Consider the following 15,066-nt stretch of genomic DNA (forward strand, 5'->3'; position numbering starts at 1 on the left):
GGGGGGGGGGGAAAGATGCACGCCGGCACTCAGAAATGCTCCGAAAAGCAGAGACACGGTGGAAAATCGAGGAGCAAAGGCATCGTCCGTGGTGCAGAGCGTGAATCTCCGCTCCCGAAATGTGGGAGGAGCAGGTCAGGCTGTGCCGGACCTCAGGGACTTGGCCAAGGGTCCAGGATGGGGAGTGAAAAAACCAAAAAAAAATCACAAACCCTGATGCGAAGCAGAGGAACCCTTCGGAAGCGTGGCTTGCTTTCCGTTAACATCTGCATTAATGATCTCTCCGCGCGAGCACCCAGCATGTTAATGAAATTCCCAGTTGATAGGAAACTGTGAGGTGTTACGAACATTGTTGAGGGCAAGGAGATCATTTCAAAGGACGCTGTCGAGGTTGAGACCGGGCTGGAACTATCACAAGAAGCTTAGGGAAGGCAAACGAAGAAGCAGCGGGGGAAATAACGCTGGTACGGGGAGGAAGGAGAGCAGGGAAGTTTGGGGTGAGGGTAGGGAGCAAGCACGGGGTGCTGTGGATTGCCCCCCCTGCGCCTGTCGGAGAGGTCTCATCACCGCTCATGAGCAAGGAGGAATATTTTCATTTGATTTGTCATTTCATTGACAACCTTGGAGTCTTTTATGAGGAATCTCTTTAGCATCCAAAGCCTGGGTCGCTGACGGCCGGAGGAGGATGCTCGCTTACACCGGCTGTTGGCAACAGCGAGGAGGGGGGATGAGGGACAACGGGGATCCCTGGGAACTCTGAAGAGAGAAGAAATTGGGAAGTATTTACTGGGAATGCTCTTGCCGAGGGCAGGTGAGGATGGGGAGGCTCTAGTCCAGGCAGGGAAGGGGGCTTTGATGACTTCTCCCTGCCAGGTAGGATGTCGTAGTCAGTGGCAAATCCGCCCAGCATCGGGGTCAGAGACTACGGACCATCTCTTGAACAGCGTCGATCCAACGATGTGATTTCCAGCTGCTGTATCGTCAGGAAAAGCGTGTGAATTTGGCCAGGGGAGAGAGGGAGAATCACCACCTCCCTTTCCAGCAGCCAGGCTGTTACACTCTGTTACGTCGTGTCTGAAAGCGCTCAACTTCGCCCACCCCGCTGGCACTCCAATAGCCCCTTTATACCGTGCTGTAACCAAACCACCTCTTCAGAAGTCTTGCTGATAAGCTAACACACATGAGCTCTGTAAACCTCTACCCGTAAGGCTTTTTTTTTTTTTTTCCCAGCTATCAAATAAATGTCGTCATTTTTTTTCTGCACCATTTCCATCCTGCCAGCATCCTTATTGAAACGTGCACAGCGCAGCTCTGCACTGCTCCGGTACCAGCCTCCTCAAGGGCACACGGTGATGGGATATCACCTTCTGGCTCTGGCAAACAATCTAAGAAAGTCCCCATGATGTCTTGCCAAATCCTGTCCCTGGCCTCCCATCACCATCCTCATCCTCGTTTACTCCTCAGGGTTCCTTGTAGGTCTCCTCGGTCGAGGCTTCGTGCCTGTTTCCAGCTCCAGGTTAAGGTCTTGAGTGGCATTTGGGCTGATCTCCGCCTCTCCTTTGGAAGCCAGATCTGGGCTTGGCACCGTGGATCACTCTCTAGACAGATGGTGGGACAGCATCCTATGGCGAGGAAGCTCCTCATTCCCTTTCATCTCAGCAGATTGCTCCAAACCCCAAGTCCCAGCCTCCTCTGTCCTTCCACCCAGCAAAGCCTGGCCAATCCCGCCGTGGATTTGCACGTGGAAAGCTCTACCGGGAATGAAAACCTCAGCGGTGCTGGGATAACACGCCGGATCTCCATCTCCTCCTGCCTTCTCGTTTCGAGGCTCCCTTGCTGTAAATGTGCACCGGCAGACAGCGATTCCGCCGACCCGACGATGCTCAGCCTTACCTTTTCATCGGTAATTCATCAAATGGCTTTGGCAGGCAGGGCATACTGATGCTTACAAGTGCTGCCCAAAAAACCGGAGGCTTGGAGTAGGAAAAAACTACCCAGCGGTCTAGAAAGCAGTCGCCAGCCTCTCCAATCCCTTCTCCCTTTCCCATCTGCTCTTTTCTCTCACCTTTTACGGCCGCTCGCCTTTCTTTGCTATTTTTTTGCCTTCTATTTGTCACCTCCATCGCCAGCAAGCGAAAACAAAGGCAAACCGGGGCTGAGGCACGGGGAACGGCGGCAATACCGACGAGAGGAGCAGCCCGCGGCCGGGCTGTAGGGATGCACCGGTCCATGGGCTGAAGTTGAATTTCTTGGGATCTCAGTCATCAGCATCTTGCCCTGCCCGGGTCGTTTGGTCCCCTCGGGCCAAAGAAGTGACCTCACGAAGGTGACACCTCCCAGGTTATTACAGACCCAGGGCCAGGCCGGGTCCCACCCCCCTCGGCGATAGCAATCTGCAACCAACTGTGTGCACATACATTATTTTTTGCTCACATAACTCTCTAAAGTGTGTCCAGGAGAGCGCAGGTCTCGCTGGCTAATTACTTTATTATTATATTGCGCTCACCTATTGTGTGTCTACTTGGAGTTTGCAGCTCTTTCCCCACGTGAGGTGGCAAATTTGCTTCGCAATTAGCCCGGCAGGCAGCTGGGCTACTGCAATAAACCTCTCCCCGCTCTCCCTCCTCATTAGCAAAGTTTCACTCGAGGAGCTTTTATGGCAGGAGTATGTGTATCATCTCAAGAGCAAGATTTTTGGTGTGGTTTTTTTGTTTTTTTTTTTTTTTTGGAAGAGCATCTTTGTCTTGAGTGGGGATTACGGCACTGAACTACACCTGCCTGGGCTCATTACCATCAAACACTTACCCGGAGTAATTGCTTACGGAGAGAAGAAGTAAATCCTTACCATCAGTTGCTTGATGGTTGGGTGCTCCTCCGTTTCCCTGCCCGAGGCCGGCTCCTTGTGTACGATCTCCACGCGGATATCGTTCTTGGCAGAAACCACACCTTTGAGATCTGGGCAGAGAGCGAGACGGAGAAGGGGATTAATGGAAGGTAATCGCGGAGCATCCTCAGGGATCTGAGTACTGAGGAACACGAACCCTAAGCGCATCCAAGAATTGGGAGGGCAATATTTGCATTGCCCTAAGCTAACATGAAACTTTCACCTCTGGGAAGCTCAGATTTCGATTTTAACTCTTTCGGGAGCTCGCTTAAGGCTCTGCCATACTCAGGGTGATTTTAACAGGAGCTGGGCTGCATCAGGACCGCTCAAACGGATGGGGGGCTGTTTGTCCAGACCTCATCTACAGCATCTTCTCGGGCAGGACATGGAATATCGGTCCCGAGGGACGGACCAGCTCTTCCCTGGCGCTGGGAAACCCCTGAGAAAAGCCTTCCCCGGCTTTAAGGCGCAGAAACGGAGGGCAAAGGCCAAGCGACAAACAAAAAAGATGGAGCCAGGGCTTTCGGGAATGATAAAATCATTCCCCGGCTGCTGCTCCAAGGAGTCTGTTTTCACGCAGGGCGGAGAGAAACATTTCTGGAGAGAGTCTCTCTGCCTTCCCTGAAGGTGTCAGGAGTGCTTTGAAGAAGTCGTTTTAGCGAAATGAAAGCAAAGACACCGAGCAGCAGGAACAGAAACGGCTGCGCGAATCCGAGAGGAAAAGCAGAGACGGATGCAAAGCTGAGCAGCGAGATCTGAACAGCTTTGAAGGCGAGCTCCAGCCTACGATCTGGCTCTCACCTCCCGGGATGGCTGTGCCAACCCTTCCGCACCCAAAACTCTCTTGACCCGCTGGGCTTGAAGGAACCAGCGCCGTCCTGCCAAGCCAGGATTGCACCCACTCAGTCCAGCAAAGGCTGGGGATTTTATGGTAAAGATGGTGATTTTTATCTGTAAACCAAACTGAATCACGCAACTGAGACCGGCGTGAAGCTCCAGCCTTCAATTAATTTATCTCAGCGTCCCATGCCCTCGACATCTGCAGCCCTGCTGTCGCCCACAGACGTCTCCAGGTCTCGGGGTGCAAGGCAAAGGGTTTCGCTGGGAAGCTACTACTGCTCTTTCCTTTTTTTTTTTTTTTTTTCCTGCTGGGATCACATTCCTGGTGCTGGAGCCTCCATCTTTCAATCAGAAGGAGAAGCTAATTACTGTCTTGCACGTCCTCTCCCAGGAGCGTTCCCCCTTAAATAACTCCAGGCCGTTAAGTCACCAAAGATACAACAACAGATGTGCAGTAAAGTCATTTATTTTTTTTTTTTTTTCTTTTTCCAGGTAAGAAATGGCCTCCAGGCTCAATGTACCTGAACCCAGCACTGGCTTTTGCTGCATCTCCTCAAAACAAGTCAGGGGCCGGTTGCAGGCAGACGAGGAGATGCCTTCTCCAGAATTACTGCTGGGTCACCTTGTCCCATCCGCCGGGAGCCGTGCGGAGCCATCCCTGCAGCCTGTCCACGGGTTTTGTTTGCGGGCCGTTGTTTTAAATGATGCAACAACGCTCTGATATTTGTCCTGGGAGAGGAATTTGCAGCCATCCTGGTAGGAAATGAGTCCCTCTCCTGATATCAAAGTGCTCTGCCGGTCCCATCACTCCTGAGCCGAGCTCGGTAATACCTCTGCTGATTTCACACCGCTAACCATGATGAAAGTCCTTTCCTCACCTTCTCAGCCTGGTGTTTTTACTTTCCTAACGCTCGCCTGCTGCCGGAGATAGCGGCCACAGCATCCAGTTTGCATTAACACCTGCAAAATTGGGCTAAAAGCCCTTCGCCCTGCGAAAGCCAAGTCCTCCCCTGCAGGGTTTTGCACCCCGAGTGTCACTCGGGGGCTGGTTTAGCTCCCAGCTCCCCCCAAAACCAAGGCGAGACCCTGCTTTGGCAGCTCAAAGTGGCTTTTGGAGCCACGTGATGGGGGACCGAGCAGCTCCCTGCACGAATCTCAGGCTGGGTAACGCCACCCGCACCCAGGATTTGTTTCGTTAACGCCACGACATCCCTCTCCTCTCCAGTGGCAGCCCCGGTGAGCACCCGGCGAAGCATCTGGCATCCCCGGTTGGGTCCAGCTCACCGGGAAAGGCTGAGTTGTTCCTCCTCCTATTTCCCTTTGGGGAAGGAAGGGAGATCGGGGAGGGGATCTTTGCTGATCTCTTGGATGGTCTCTTCGTGGGATCCCAACGGGAAGTAGCAAAGAAGTCCCGTGGGAAGCACAGGGACCTGTGCTTTGGTCGGGGGATGCTGCAGACCTTTCCCCAAGACATGGCAACCAGGGACTCCACAGCATCCTACGCTGCGGGAGGTGCCGAAGATCGCCAGACCCAGCAGCTGGTTGCATATAGGAGACCAAAAAATCCTTTCTAAGCGGGACAGCACTGGAAACACAGCGGAGAAAAGGGACTTCAAACACTGCCAGGCCACCGTGTCCCTGGTACCCTCTTCCCAACACGTAACCTCCCAGCCCTGGTGAGGAAAATGCCTCTTCTTCCCGATTTACCACCGGGAATCCAAGGGATAAATCACCCGAGAAATTTGGGTGACGAAACATTTGACAAGCCCTGCTTTTTCCCCCCAAAGATCTGCCCATCCTCTGCACCCTTCCAGCTTGTGAGGGACTCTCAAACCTGGCACTCGCACCGCATCTTTGATCTGTTGTCACGGCATTAGTGTTAAATCCTACGTCCTGCAAAGAACCCCGCGCGATCTGGTCACATCAAATAAGAGAAAGATAAGGAACCACGTGCTCTCCCCTGCTCCGAATGATGCGGTGTGGGGCAAGCATGGCCGCTTACGTCCGACCATTGACATGGTACCATGGCTCAGCCCCTGCTTTCTTCAGGGGCTCGAACCGTCCATCGCTGCTGAATGATCCCCGCAACACTGAATTGGCCAGGTCTCGGGTCCTAGCCATCAGCAATCCTTCCCCCAAAAGCAAGATTAACGACTTCCCCCCATTTAAGTCGTTAATACTTGTTAACGGAGGCTGCAAGAGTTCAAAAAAACAGGGGATAAAACAGGGAGAGGCATCATTATCACTCTTAAAATTAAACACATTTCTGCGGCGCGAGGCTGTGCCTTCATACCCAAATCCAGGAGGAGCCTGGTGTGTTTGACTGCTCCGCAAACGATCGAGAGGGGGGGAAAAATAAAAAGAAAAGGAAAACAACTGGGTTTTCTGGCACACACAGACAGCCTGGCATCCCGGCGTCCGTACCACACGTCTCCCGAGCCGGGAGCACTGTTGAGTATCTCTTCTCCCTGAGATGCTCCAGACGATCATGCTGTTCTCCCTCCTGGTTTGATGCCTTTTCATTTAGCCAACAATCCTCCTTTAATTTCCCGGTGTCTTTTTAATGAGGCAGCACAACGCCACGTTGTTTCCCCCTCCTTCTGCTCTACCTGTGCCTCTAATGTCACTTTAACTTGTATTCCTGTCGCAGCCAGGCTGCAAAACCCACACGTCCCATGGAAAACCCCTCAGCCGGCTGTAATTTCCCACTCGGAAATAAGCGTTTTATGTCGAGAAAAACGGAATTAAAGCAGAAGTAGAACAGAAAGCATAAACCGAGGAGGGTTTTTCAGCACCGACATGGAGTGGCAAGGACGCTTTCTCCCTTTTGGACATCAGGATTTCTCCAAGGGAGGGATTAAAAGCAGGTCCCTTTGCCCCCAGGACATCCCTGCACGCCTCTCGAGCTGCTTGTGCTGCGAACAGGGATTAGCGTTTACCCTGGTGTGTTTTCCCACGTGCTCCGAAACCTTTTCCCTTTCCCACAGGGCTGCCGTTCGGAGCCGAATGGCGCCCAACATTTGGTTGACCAACATGAGGAGCAGATTGTGCCGGTGCCGTGTCAGTAAATTCAGCCTCTCATTTTTTTTTGTAACCCACTCTATTCGTGTCCCCCCACTCCAAGGTTTTAGCCCCAGCCCTTCCCGAAGGGATGCAGCAGGACCGGGGGAGACACTTACTCCTCTGGGAGCGGGCGCAGCAGAAGGCGACGATGGTGGCCATCAACACCAGGAACGCCACGCCGGCCCCCACGGCCACTCCGATGATCACCGCCATCGGCACTGATTCTGTAAGAGGAAGGAGAAGGAGTATGAAGTCAGGATGAAGGTCGGAGAGGCGGCTTTTCCCCAAGGGACCCACCCCTGGCTACTGGAAAACAGCTCGGTGATGAGCCTGGGGAGGGTTTTGGGGCCAAATGGACCTCCTTCCCCGCTCCCTCGTCCCTGTGCGGGTGACGCCGGCACGGGTTGTCTGTGGGACACTGGTGCGCTCTGCAATCTGTGCAAGCCCTGATCTCTCTGTGCCTCAGTTTCCCCTGGGAGGTTCCCCAAGGGACCCACCCCTGGCTACTGGAAAACAGCTCGGTGATGAGCCTGGGGAGGGTTTTGGGGCCAAATGGACCTCCTTCCCCGCTCCCTCGTCCCTGTGCGGGTGACGCCGGCACGGGTTGTCTGTGGGACACTGGTGCGCTCTGCAATCTGTGCAAGCCCTGATCTCTCTGTGCCTCAGTTTCCCCTGGGAGGGAGAGAAAAGGAGGGAGTCAGAAAAGCAGGTTAACAACTGCTCTTGATAGCACTCTGCGAGTTAATGAATGAGCATCTCTAAAGGATGAAAGGTGCAAAAGAAGACGGCGTGTTGATATTATTAAGAAAGAGAAACGGCATCAGAGCGGACTGGGAGAGAGGTTAGAGCTGGGATGGAGGGATGGAGCCGGGCACTGAGCCTGCCTGCCAGAGGCGGTAGCTCAGCTGTCTTAGCAGGTGCTGTTAAATATATATGGATGAATTAACCCAAAAGCCATCATTCACAGCCTCTGCCTGGTTTATATCCCAATCTCCGGTCTTTTCCCTTGGTTCATCAACTCTGTCATCCTTCCCCGAACCCCTGAGGGTGCTACAGGGACTGGGACGGGGGGGATGGCCCGTGGCGGGGATGAGCAGAGGTGGGTGAGGGCTGCGGGGTGGGGATGTGTGGGCAGGGGTCTGCAGAGGCAGCCCCGGGGGAGCAGAGCCCGCTACGGAGCAGGGGTTACATCCTTCAGCCTACAATAACTTTGTAGTTGGGTTCCCGGCGGGGATTTCAGACCGCGGCTCAGCCAGCGAAGCTGATTTATTTGTGCAGATCCAGGCAGGAGGTTGTGAGGTGCGGGGAGGGTGGAATATGAAATCACATTTATGGTGAGAGGGTCAGATTTGCAGCCCAAGAGCCTTGTTATCTCCCTGCTCAGTTCCTCCGGTCCCTCAAAGCACAGCTCCTACTTAACGGCAAGCGTTGGGTTGGTGCCTGCTCTCTGGATTTTTGCCAGCCAGCACTCCCACTCGCAGGACACTAAAGTCACAGGTAGGTACTGCAAATCACCTTCGTTGGCTGGGATGATAAACGGCATCCTGAAGACCCTCTCCCCAAAAGCAGTAGATACCTACAGGTCCTCATTCCTGTTCTTTCTCAACACCCTGTAGGCTCTTGTGAACCCACAGTGGGTCAAAAGAGGGGGAACCCTTTCCAGGATGGCTGGCTAAGCCGGGTGAGTGTGTCCTCACCGCCTTCCTGGACACCTCCAATGCGTGTTTTCTCCTTAGGGGCCTTGCAAATGGATGGGATGATTTTAGGAAAAATTGGATGCAGAGGGGTGGCCCTCTTTCCTCCTCACCTGGGCAGATGGGGGACATGAATGCTGCCGGATCACAGGGACACACGGGTGATCTACCTGCGAAGCAAAGCCCGGTAGCCTGACGGGTGCCACTTGGCTGGGTGATAAAGAAACCATTTCTGGCTGTCCACTGGTGTGGAGCTGGTGTCGACCATGAATTTTATCCTGGACCTGAGATTCCAGATCCTACCTGTGCCTTTCAGCCTTCCTAAGGGACATGCATCCTTACTGGTGGAACTGGGGGAGTCGTAATTCCACCAGCATCTTCCCCATGTAGTCAGCAAAGGGTTTCTTCATGGGATTTTCTTCTTCGGGTGGCCTGAAGCCACCTGCTAGGCAGTGCTCCTGCCAACGGGGGTAACTGGTTATGGGATTTTTTGGGCTCTCCAAGGGGAATATAGAGCAAAAGGGTGAGGAGACAGGAGCCTGGGGTCCCTGGGACTGCCTGCTGGCTCTCAGCTTTGGGGGAGCAGGATGTGTGATGCAGAGCTCAGCGAGAAGCAGGTAGTGATGGTGATGAAGATGATGGAGAATCATGCAGGGAACGGGGTGGGGAAAATGCCCCGGGGCTCTCCTTGGCTGAAAAAAATAAAGGTAACTGCAAAAGGGCAGTGACAGGAACCAGCAGCTGGGATGGCAAACGGTGTCCCCAAGACAAGGGCGAGCTGACAAGGAGCAGTTTGCTGGCTCTGCGCTCCCCCATGAACTCTGCACTGGTGCAGGGGACGAGGAAGGCCCAAGGGCAGCACATCCCGCAGCATCTGCCCAAATATCCGTTCAGCCCTGCTCCGGCTGCGCTGGATGTTGGCCAGCACTCTCCTAAGATGCTGCCCTCAAATGACCCTGGAAACCTGTACTTCTCCCTCTTTTTTTGCCCCACGATAGCACTGAAGCGGGCCCTTTGGCAGCACTTTAAAAACGCGGCTGCGTAACAGCATCGCCCTCTCAGCGGCTGGGGAGCTGGGGCACAGAAAGACGGTGTTGGTTTGCAGAGCGGGTCAGTGGTAAAGCAGAAACCGGACGGCTCCGGCTTCCCAGTCCGTGCCCCAGTCACTGCCCTGCAGCTTTCCTACACCCCTTCCTGCCCTGCCCTGCCCTGCCCTGCCTGGCCCAGCCCGGCCCTGCCGGAAAGCTGCCGGGGCAGGAGGAGGACGCTGGGTCCTCAGGTGTGGTAATGGCTGGGGACAATTCACATTCACCGTCAGCTCATGATTTCCATACCTGCTTGAATACCAGCTCCTGATTTCATTTCCGTACCTGTTTGAAAATAAAGCAAGTGTCCACAGCCTTGCACGGCCCAAGCGCACACGTCAGTCTTAGCGCTCAGCCCTCCGCTCCGCTTTCTGCTCCGATGTCCCCATGAAGGGGATGTCCTCTTCCACCCTATGGCATCCTCAGCTACCCTACGATGTCCCCCCTGCCCAGGGCAGGGATGTTCCCTTGCATCACCTAACAGGGATGCTGGGATCTCGGATACGAAGCCGGCTGTGGACTCGGATGCAGCGTTGCCAGCTCCAACCCGGCTCGGCTGCCCAGCCACCCTCCGCTGGGACCCAGGCTTGCCGCTGAGCGCTCCCGCTGACTGGCAGACGACCTGGAAAAACCACTGGCTCTGTTTGCATTGGAAGAAGCCCAAGGCTAATTTTAAGGGGTTCATTTAGCTCTGATTTAATCTGGACGGCAGCCTTGCCTATAAATCATGCCTTAATGAGAACAATCCACCTGCCTGCCCTGGCATTTAATAAAATAGAAGAGAACTGGAGTTCCTCCAGGAGCTAAGCGTTCCTCACCAAAGTCATCTCCCTCCCTTGCTATGGAGAGCCCGGAGAGTGGAAATCCCCTGGCCATCCCCTGAGAATTGCTCAAGCTGCCTTCGAGGCTGGGTGGGTAAGCCCAGCCCTGCTAAACGTGTGCTAGCATCGTGGCTGGTGGTCGGGATGGAGGGTTGCCATCAGCCCAAACGCCTTCCTCCCGCTCGCTCCCATTGCTGCAGAGTGGTGGGGTCTGGTAGGAGCAGCCGCTCCTCTTTCTCCAAGGCTATAAACGATCCTCCAGCCTGGGGCAGTGGCAACGCCTTGTGCCACGGGACAGGGAGCGAGGGGTGCAGGATCGGCCCATGCCCTCCATCTTCAGCAGGGCAGGCGAAATGGGGCAGTACTTTATCAAGGAAGGGACTTTGTTGGGCTTGTCTCACCTCCTGACCCTCTGTCAGGCCCAGGTACCCTAAGGATGCAATCCTACAGCTAGCACGGCTGGAGTATTTTCACCGTCCTTCCTAATTTCCTCTTTGACATCCCAAGAGCTTTTCTGAGCACCTCCTGCCTCTCACAGCATCTCCCCACTCTTACAGCCCATCCAGGTGCTAATTCCCTCTGCCCAACAGCCCCCACCAGCTCCGCAGCGGTGCCCACCTTGCTCTTTGAGCCGGATGATCTCCGTGTCGGAGCCGAAGCTGTTCCAGGCGGTACAGTTGTAAATGGTTTGGAAATCGGCCCGGACAATGTTGCTGATGGTCAGCGTGGAGATGACACCCTCATCCGTGCTGACCGTCTCCACCGTATAGCGTCCGGAGGTCCCAGACTCCAGGACGTTCTCCTTCCAGGACCAAGCCTGCCAAGCAAGTGAGGGGTCAGCTTGGGGCAGGTTTGCTCACCGTAGGGCACCCTAAGGTGTGCAGGGCACCCACCATACCCCATGGGATGCTACTCACAATTCGGTCTGGCGGCGGGGTGCTGCGGATGAAGCACTTGATCTGCCCTTTCTGGCCGTGCAAGGCGTGCTGCGTCTGGGTGCTGGAGATGATGGGTGGCCCTGCGAGAGAGAGGAGACGGTTGCTGGCATCGCACATGGGTGGCTGCAATACGAGGTACCGGTGGTGATGCCGGGAGGTTGTTAGCGGAGGGATATCGAGGTCCTCCTTTGAGGGGAAGGGATGGAGCAACAGCTCCCCTCGCCTCCTGTGATGCTTTTTGCTGGTTTCTGCAAAGCCCTCACAAAGCATCAGGATCTCCCCATCTCTGCTCCCACATCCCTGGCGTTGGATGGTGATTAAATCAGCCTGCGGAAATCTCCTCGGTGAACCTGGCCTCTGAGAAGGGCTGTTTGCTCCAAAAGCAAAGCAAGAACCTACCTGGTGTTCTTTTTCTGCGCTTTCCTGGATTTGTTAAGCAACCGTTACACTAATTACTCCCCAGGGGCTTAAGGAGGGCAGAAGGAGGCACTTGCTACCTGCAAGCCACCATCCATGACCTGCAATCAGCCTGACCGAGGCAGTGGAGAAATTTCTGCTGGAAAAACCTTGGGACCCCATCAATTGGGCTCTCCTGCATCATTCGGATGCCGAAAGGAGCCCAGTGTGGCTGGGAAAACCTCGCCCTGAGCAATACGAGGCCAAACGCACCGGCTGAGCTGGCTTGTGAAGGGAAATGTCCTTGTCCTGCTTTGATGGACAGCCCGAAGACATGGTTGGGAGAAAAGGGGTTGGGAGAGGAGAGCATGGCTTGGGAGGACCTCCCCCTGAGGAGGGGATCACCCCAAGGGAGCAGCACAAGAGCTGAGATCTTAATTGTTGTTTATTAGCCTCCTTAATTAAAGCAGATTTGCATTTCTATGAGTGGCTTGCTGCTGGCAGAAAAGAAAACAGCAACAAGCCGGGCTTCAGGCGAGCAACGAAGGGGAGGGCGAGGGAGGAGGCAGGAGCTGGCAGATCTCCCCCCGCCCCAGCTCGGCTATTTCGGATCTTTGCTCTGGGTTGTAGCTCCCGGTTTTGAGTCTGTCACTGGGTTTGTCTGAAAATACAGCCTTGTCGTCATGCCCACCCATGCACTCATGTACGGAGAGATGTGCGAACGCGCTGCAAATGCCGTTGGGCTCTGAACTGGCCACGCAAAATGGAAGAGCTCCAACAGGAGTTGCTACAAGAGGTCGACGTACGGCTGGGGACAACCTCAGCTGGGTCTTCAGGCCAGGTCTCTGGGATGGTCGGGGTGGAAGAGCTTGCTGTGCTCGTCCTCTCTCCCATCAATCCATCCTTTGTGGATTTGGGAAACTTTTCCCATTTTTTTTTTCTTTTCCTCCTGCAGCTGATGTGTTCCTTTGAGAAATGCCTCAGGGATTCGGGGTAAAGTGGGGAGAAACAGATTCGCCTGGGTATTCCTGACTGATTCTCATCCAAATCGCCCACTTACAAATTTGCAGAATGCACAAAAATGTTCCAAAATGCTAAATTCTTCCCTCTGGTGCATTCATACGTACCATTGCCTATTAAAATTATCCCAGTCACACCGTCCTGCACCAAACTTTCCCACTCCCCAAACATTTCCCACTGAGATACAGCCTTATCCTTCCTTCCCTACGATATTCCAAGGTAAGACGCACAGAAAACCAGCTCAGTGAAGCACATTTCACTGACCAGCGACCAGACACAAGGTTCTGGCAGCTCAGGAAATTACTGCTGAAAGCGAGCCGCCGTCAAAATTGGTAATAGCAGGAGCTGCGTGTGAAGGAGAAGGTCAGGACTTGTTTTGAGGGAATAGTCGTAGCTGTATGTTCGTGGAAACTTTTGCACCCTTTTTTATCAGAAAAAGACAAAAAAAAAAAAAAAAGACCTTTTGTTGTGGTTTTCTGCCCACATGCTCTTCTTCAAGATGTTCTTCTAGGCACGCTCTCAAGGTGTGCGTTCTCATTTACGGATTGCTGAAAGGCCATCTTTCCAAAGTGCTGGCTGGGGTCTCGGGAGAGTTCGGTTGATTCCTTGGCGTTGCCTTCCTTCGGGAGGATGGAAACGGCACCTTGTCTTTGTGAAATAGCTCTTTGCAAGCATGCCCAAGGTGGTAACATCAGCTAGCCTTGACCTTCGCCTCCCCATGTCCGGTGCAAGACCAGACCTGTGCCAACAGCCAAGTGTGAGGGGCGGATGGCCCTAAACGAGTGCTGGGGCTTTTTTCTCCTGGATGGGACATGCGATGGGGACCTTGTTTGGTCCCATCATCCTCCAAGGGAGGCACAAGGCATGCAAGATGAGCTTCTTGGCTAGCTAAATGTGTGCTAGGTGGTCCTCCTGCTCGCCTGCCCTGATCACTGATGAACCCAAAGCCAACAGAGGCAAGAGCAGTGATGGGATCTGTAGGCCAGGCCTAAATAATGAAAAAAAAACCCAAACAAAAGCCATCTTCTTTTTATTTCAACGGTTGTATTTTACTTAGAAATTCTGGAAGCGCTCCAAGGCTGGGTGACGCTAGAGAAAAATGGCTTAATAATCATTAAAAGGAACATTTTCCCCAAGGAGAGTGGATTTTAAATGGCAGAAATGCCAACGGCTCTGGGTTTTATTATTGCTTTAGGAGTTCAGAGTCGAAGGCTTATCATCATGATAATAGCGTATGACTAAAGACCATTTGTGAGATGAACATGCCCAGAAATAATAGCATGAAGTTGCAGCCTCTTCACATTTGGGGCCGGCGTTTGATTCTCCACCAGGCTCTGGCTCCTTATGAAAGCTGCCAATCTCCGGCTTGGCATTCAGCGCTAAGTGTGAGACAGCCCACAGGCAGGAAAAAGGCTTTAAACAATGTTGCTATGGATATAAATGATGGAGCTATTGGTTGTGGTTATTTTTAGCACGCCGGTGCCAATTTATTTGTGCGGTCCTGGCGGCTCGCACAAAAGAGAAGGCGGCTTGCTGACTCCGAAGCCTTGGAGGAATGAAAGGACGGCCTCGACTTCTCCAGCCCGCTTGAGTTCATCTGAACCTTTCCTCCCAACGTTGGAAATGGTTTGGCAGGAGAGTTTGGTTTAAATCCTTGCTTCTTGCAGAAGTCTTGGGCTGGCTGGTGCTGCCCGGTACTGCAAGGGGCCATCCCACGTTGGAGAAGGTGAAGACCCTCATGAGGGCATGAGCTGAGGTGACACCGTGATGTTCTCCTGACCAAGGAGTGTGGCAGGTCAGCCCCTGCTCTGATCCCAGCTTTGCGGCAGGCTTGTTGGGATGAATCCCAGGCAAATTAAATCCTGAATTAGCCACCCGGAGTTGTCCAACCCTTCTAACAAAGGTTTTCTTGCAGAGCAAGATGGGCAGGGATGGTGGTCCCTGTTCAGCAGGTCCTGCCAAGCCCAGACAATGCATCAAGAGACCGTACCGCAGGCAATCCTTCACAAGGTCATCTTGGGGTGCTTCTCCTACCGAGGTGGGAGCTGGAACCGGGCTTGTGTGCAGTCAGGAGCATCGAGAGCCTTTGGCTCACGCTGGGGCTGTAAATCCAACTGCAGCTGATTTCTGATGGCACCAACAGTTCTTTGTTTCCTTCTTGCCTCTGCTGCTCCGGCCCTGCCAAACGCTGCTCGCTTGCATAATCCTCCTTCCCATTAACCAGACCCTGAATCGTATCTGCTTCCTTTCAGGCTGGTGGCGAGGATGGGCTGCTTTTCTGCAACCACGCACCTGGTTGGCAAGGCTGCCGGTGGGGAGGGCCGC

General features: G+C 53.8%; 1 protein-coding gene across 1 annotated transcript in view; it reads right to left on the reverse strand.

Moving 5' to 3' along the window:
• Nucleotides 1–2,822: 2,822 nt before the first annotated feature.
• Nucleotides 2,823–15,066, reverse strand: part of LOC104160493 (kin of IRRE-like protein 3) — a gene marked incomplete at its 3' end in the record, with an annotated part of 17,985 nt that continues 5,741 nt past the window's right edge. The window contains exons 5-9 of the mRNA XM_009698621.1: nt 11,305–11,405; nt 11,006–11,204; nt 9,816–9,851; nt 6,904–7,011; nt 2,823–2,955 (exon numbers count right to left, since the gene is read on the reverse strand). Coding sequence (XP_009696923.1) covers nt 2,823–2,955; nt 6,904–7,011; nt 9,816–9,851; nt 11,006–11,204; nt 11,305–11,405 — 577 coding nt within the window. The remainder of the gene's footprint in view (nt 2,956–6,903; nt 7,012–9,815; nt 9,852–11,005; nt 11,205–11,304; nt 11,406–15,066) is intronic.

Source organism: Cariama cristata, unplaced genomic scaffold (genome assembly GCF_000690535.1).
Source record: "Cariama cristata isolate BGI_N322 unplaced genomic scaffold, ASM69053v1 scaffold12824, whole genome shotgun sequence".
Classification (NCBI taxonomy): Eukaryota; Metazoa; Chordata; class Aves; order Cariamiformes; family Cariamidae; genus Cariama; species Cariama cristata.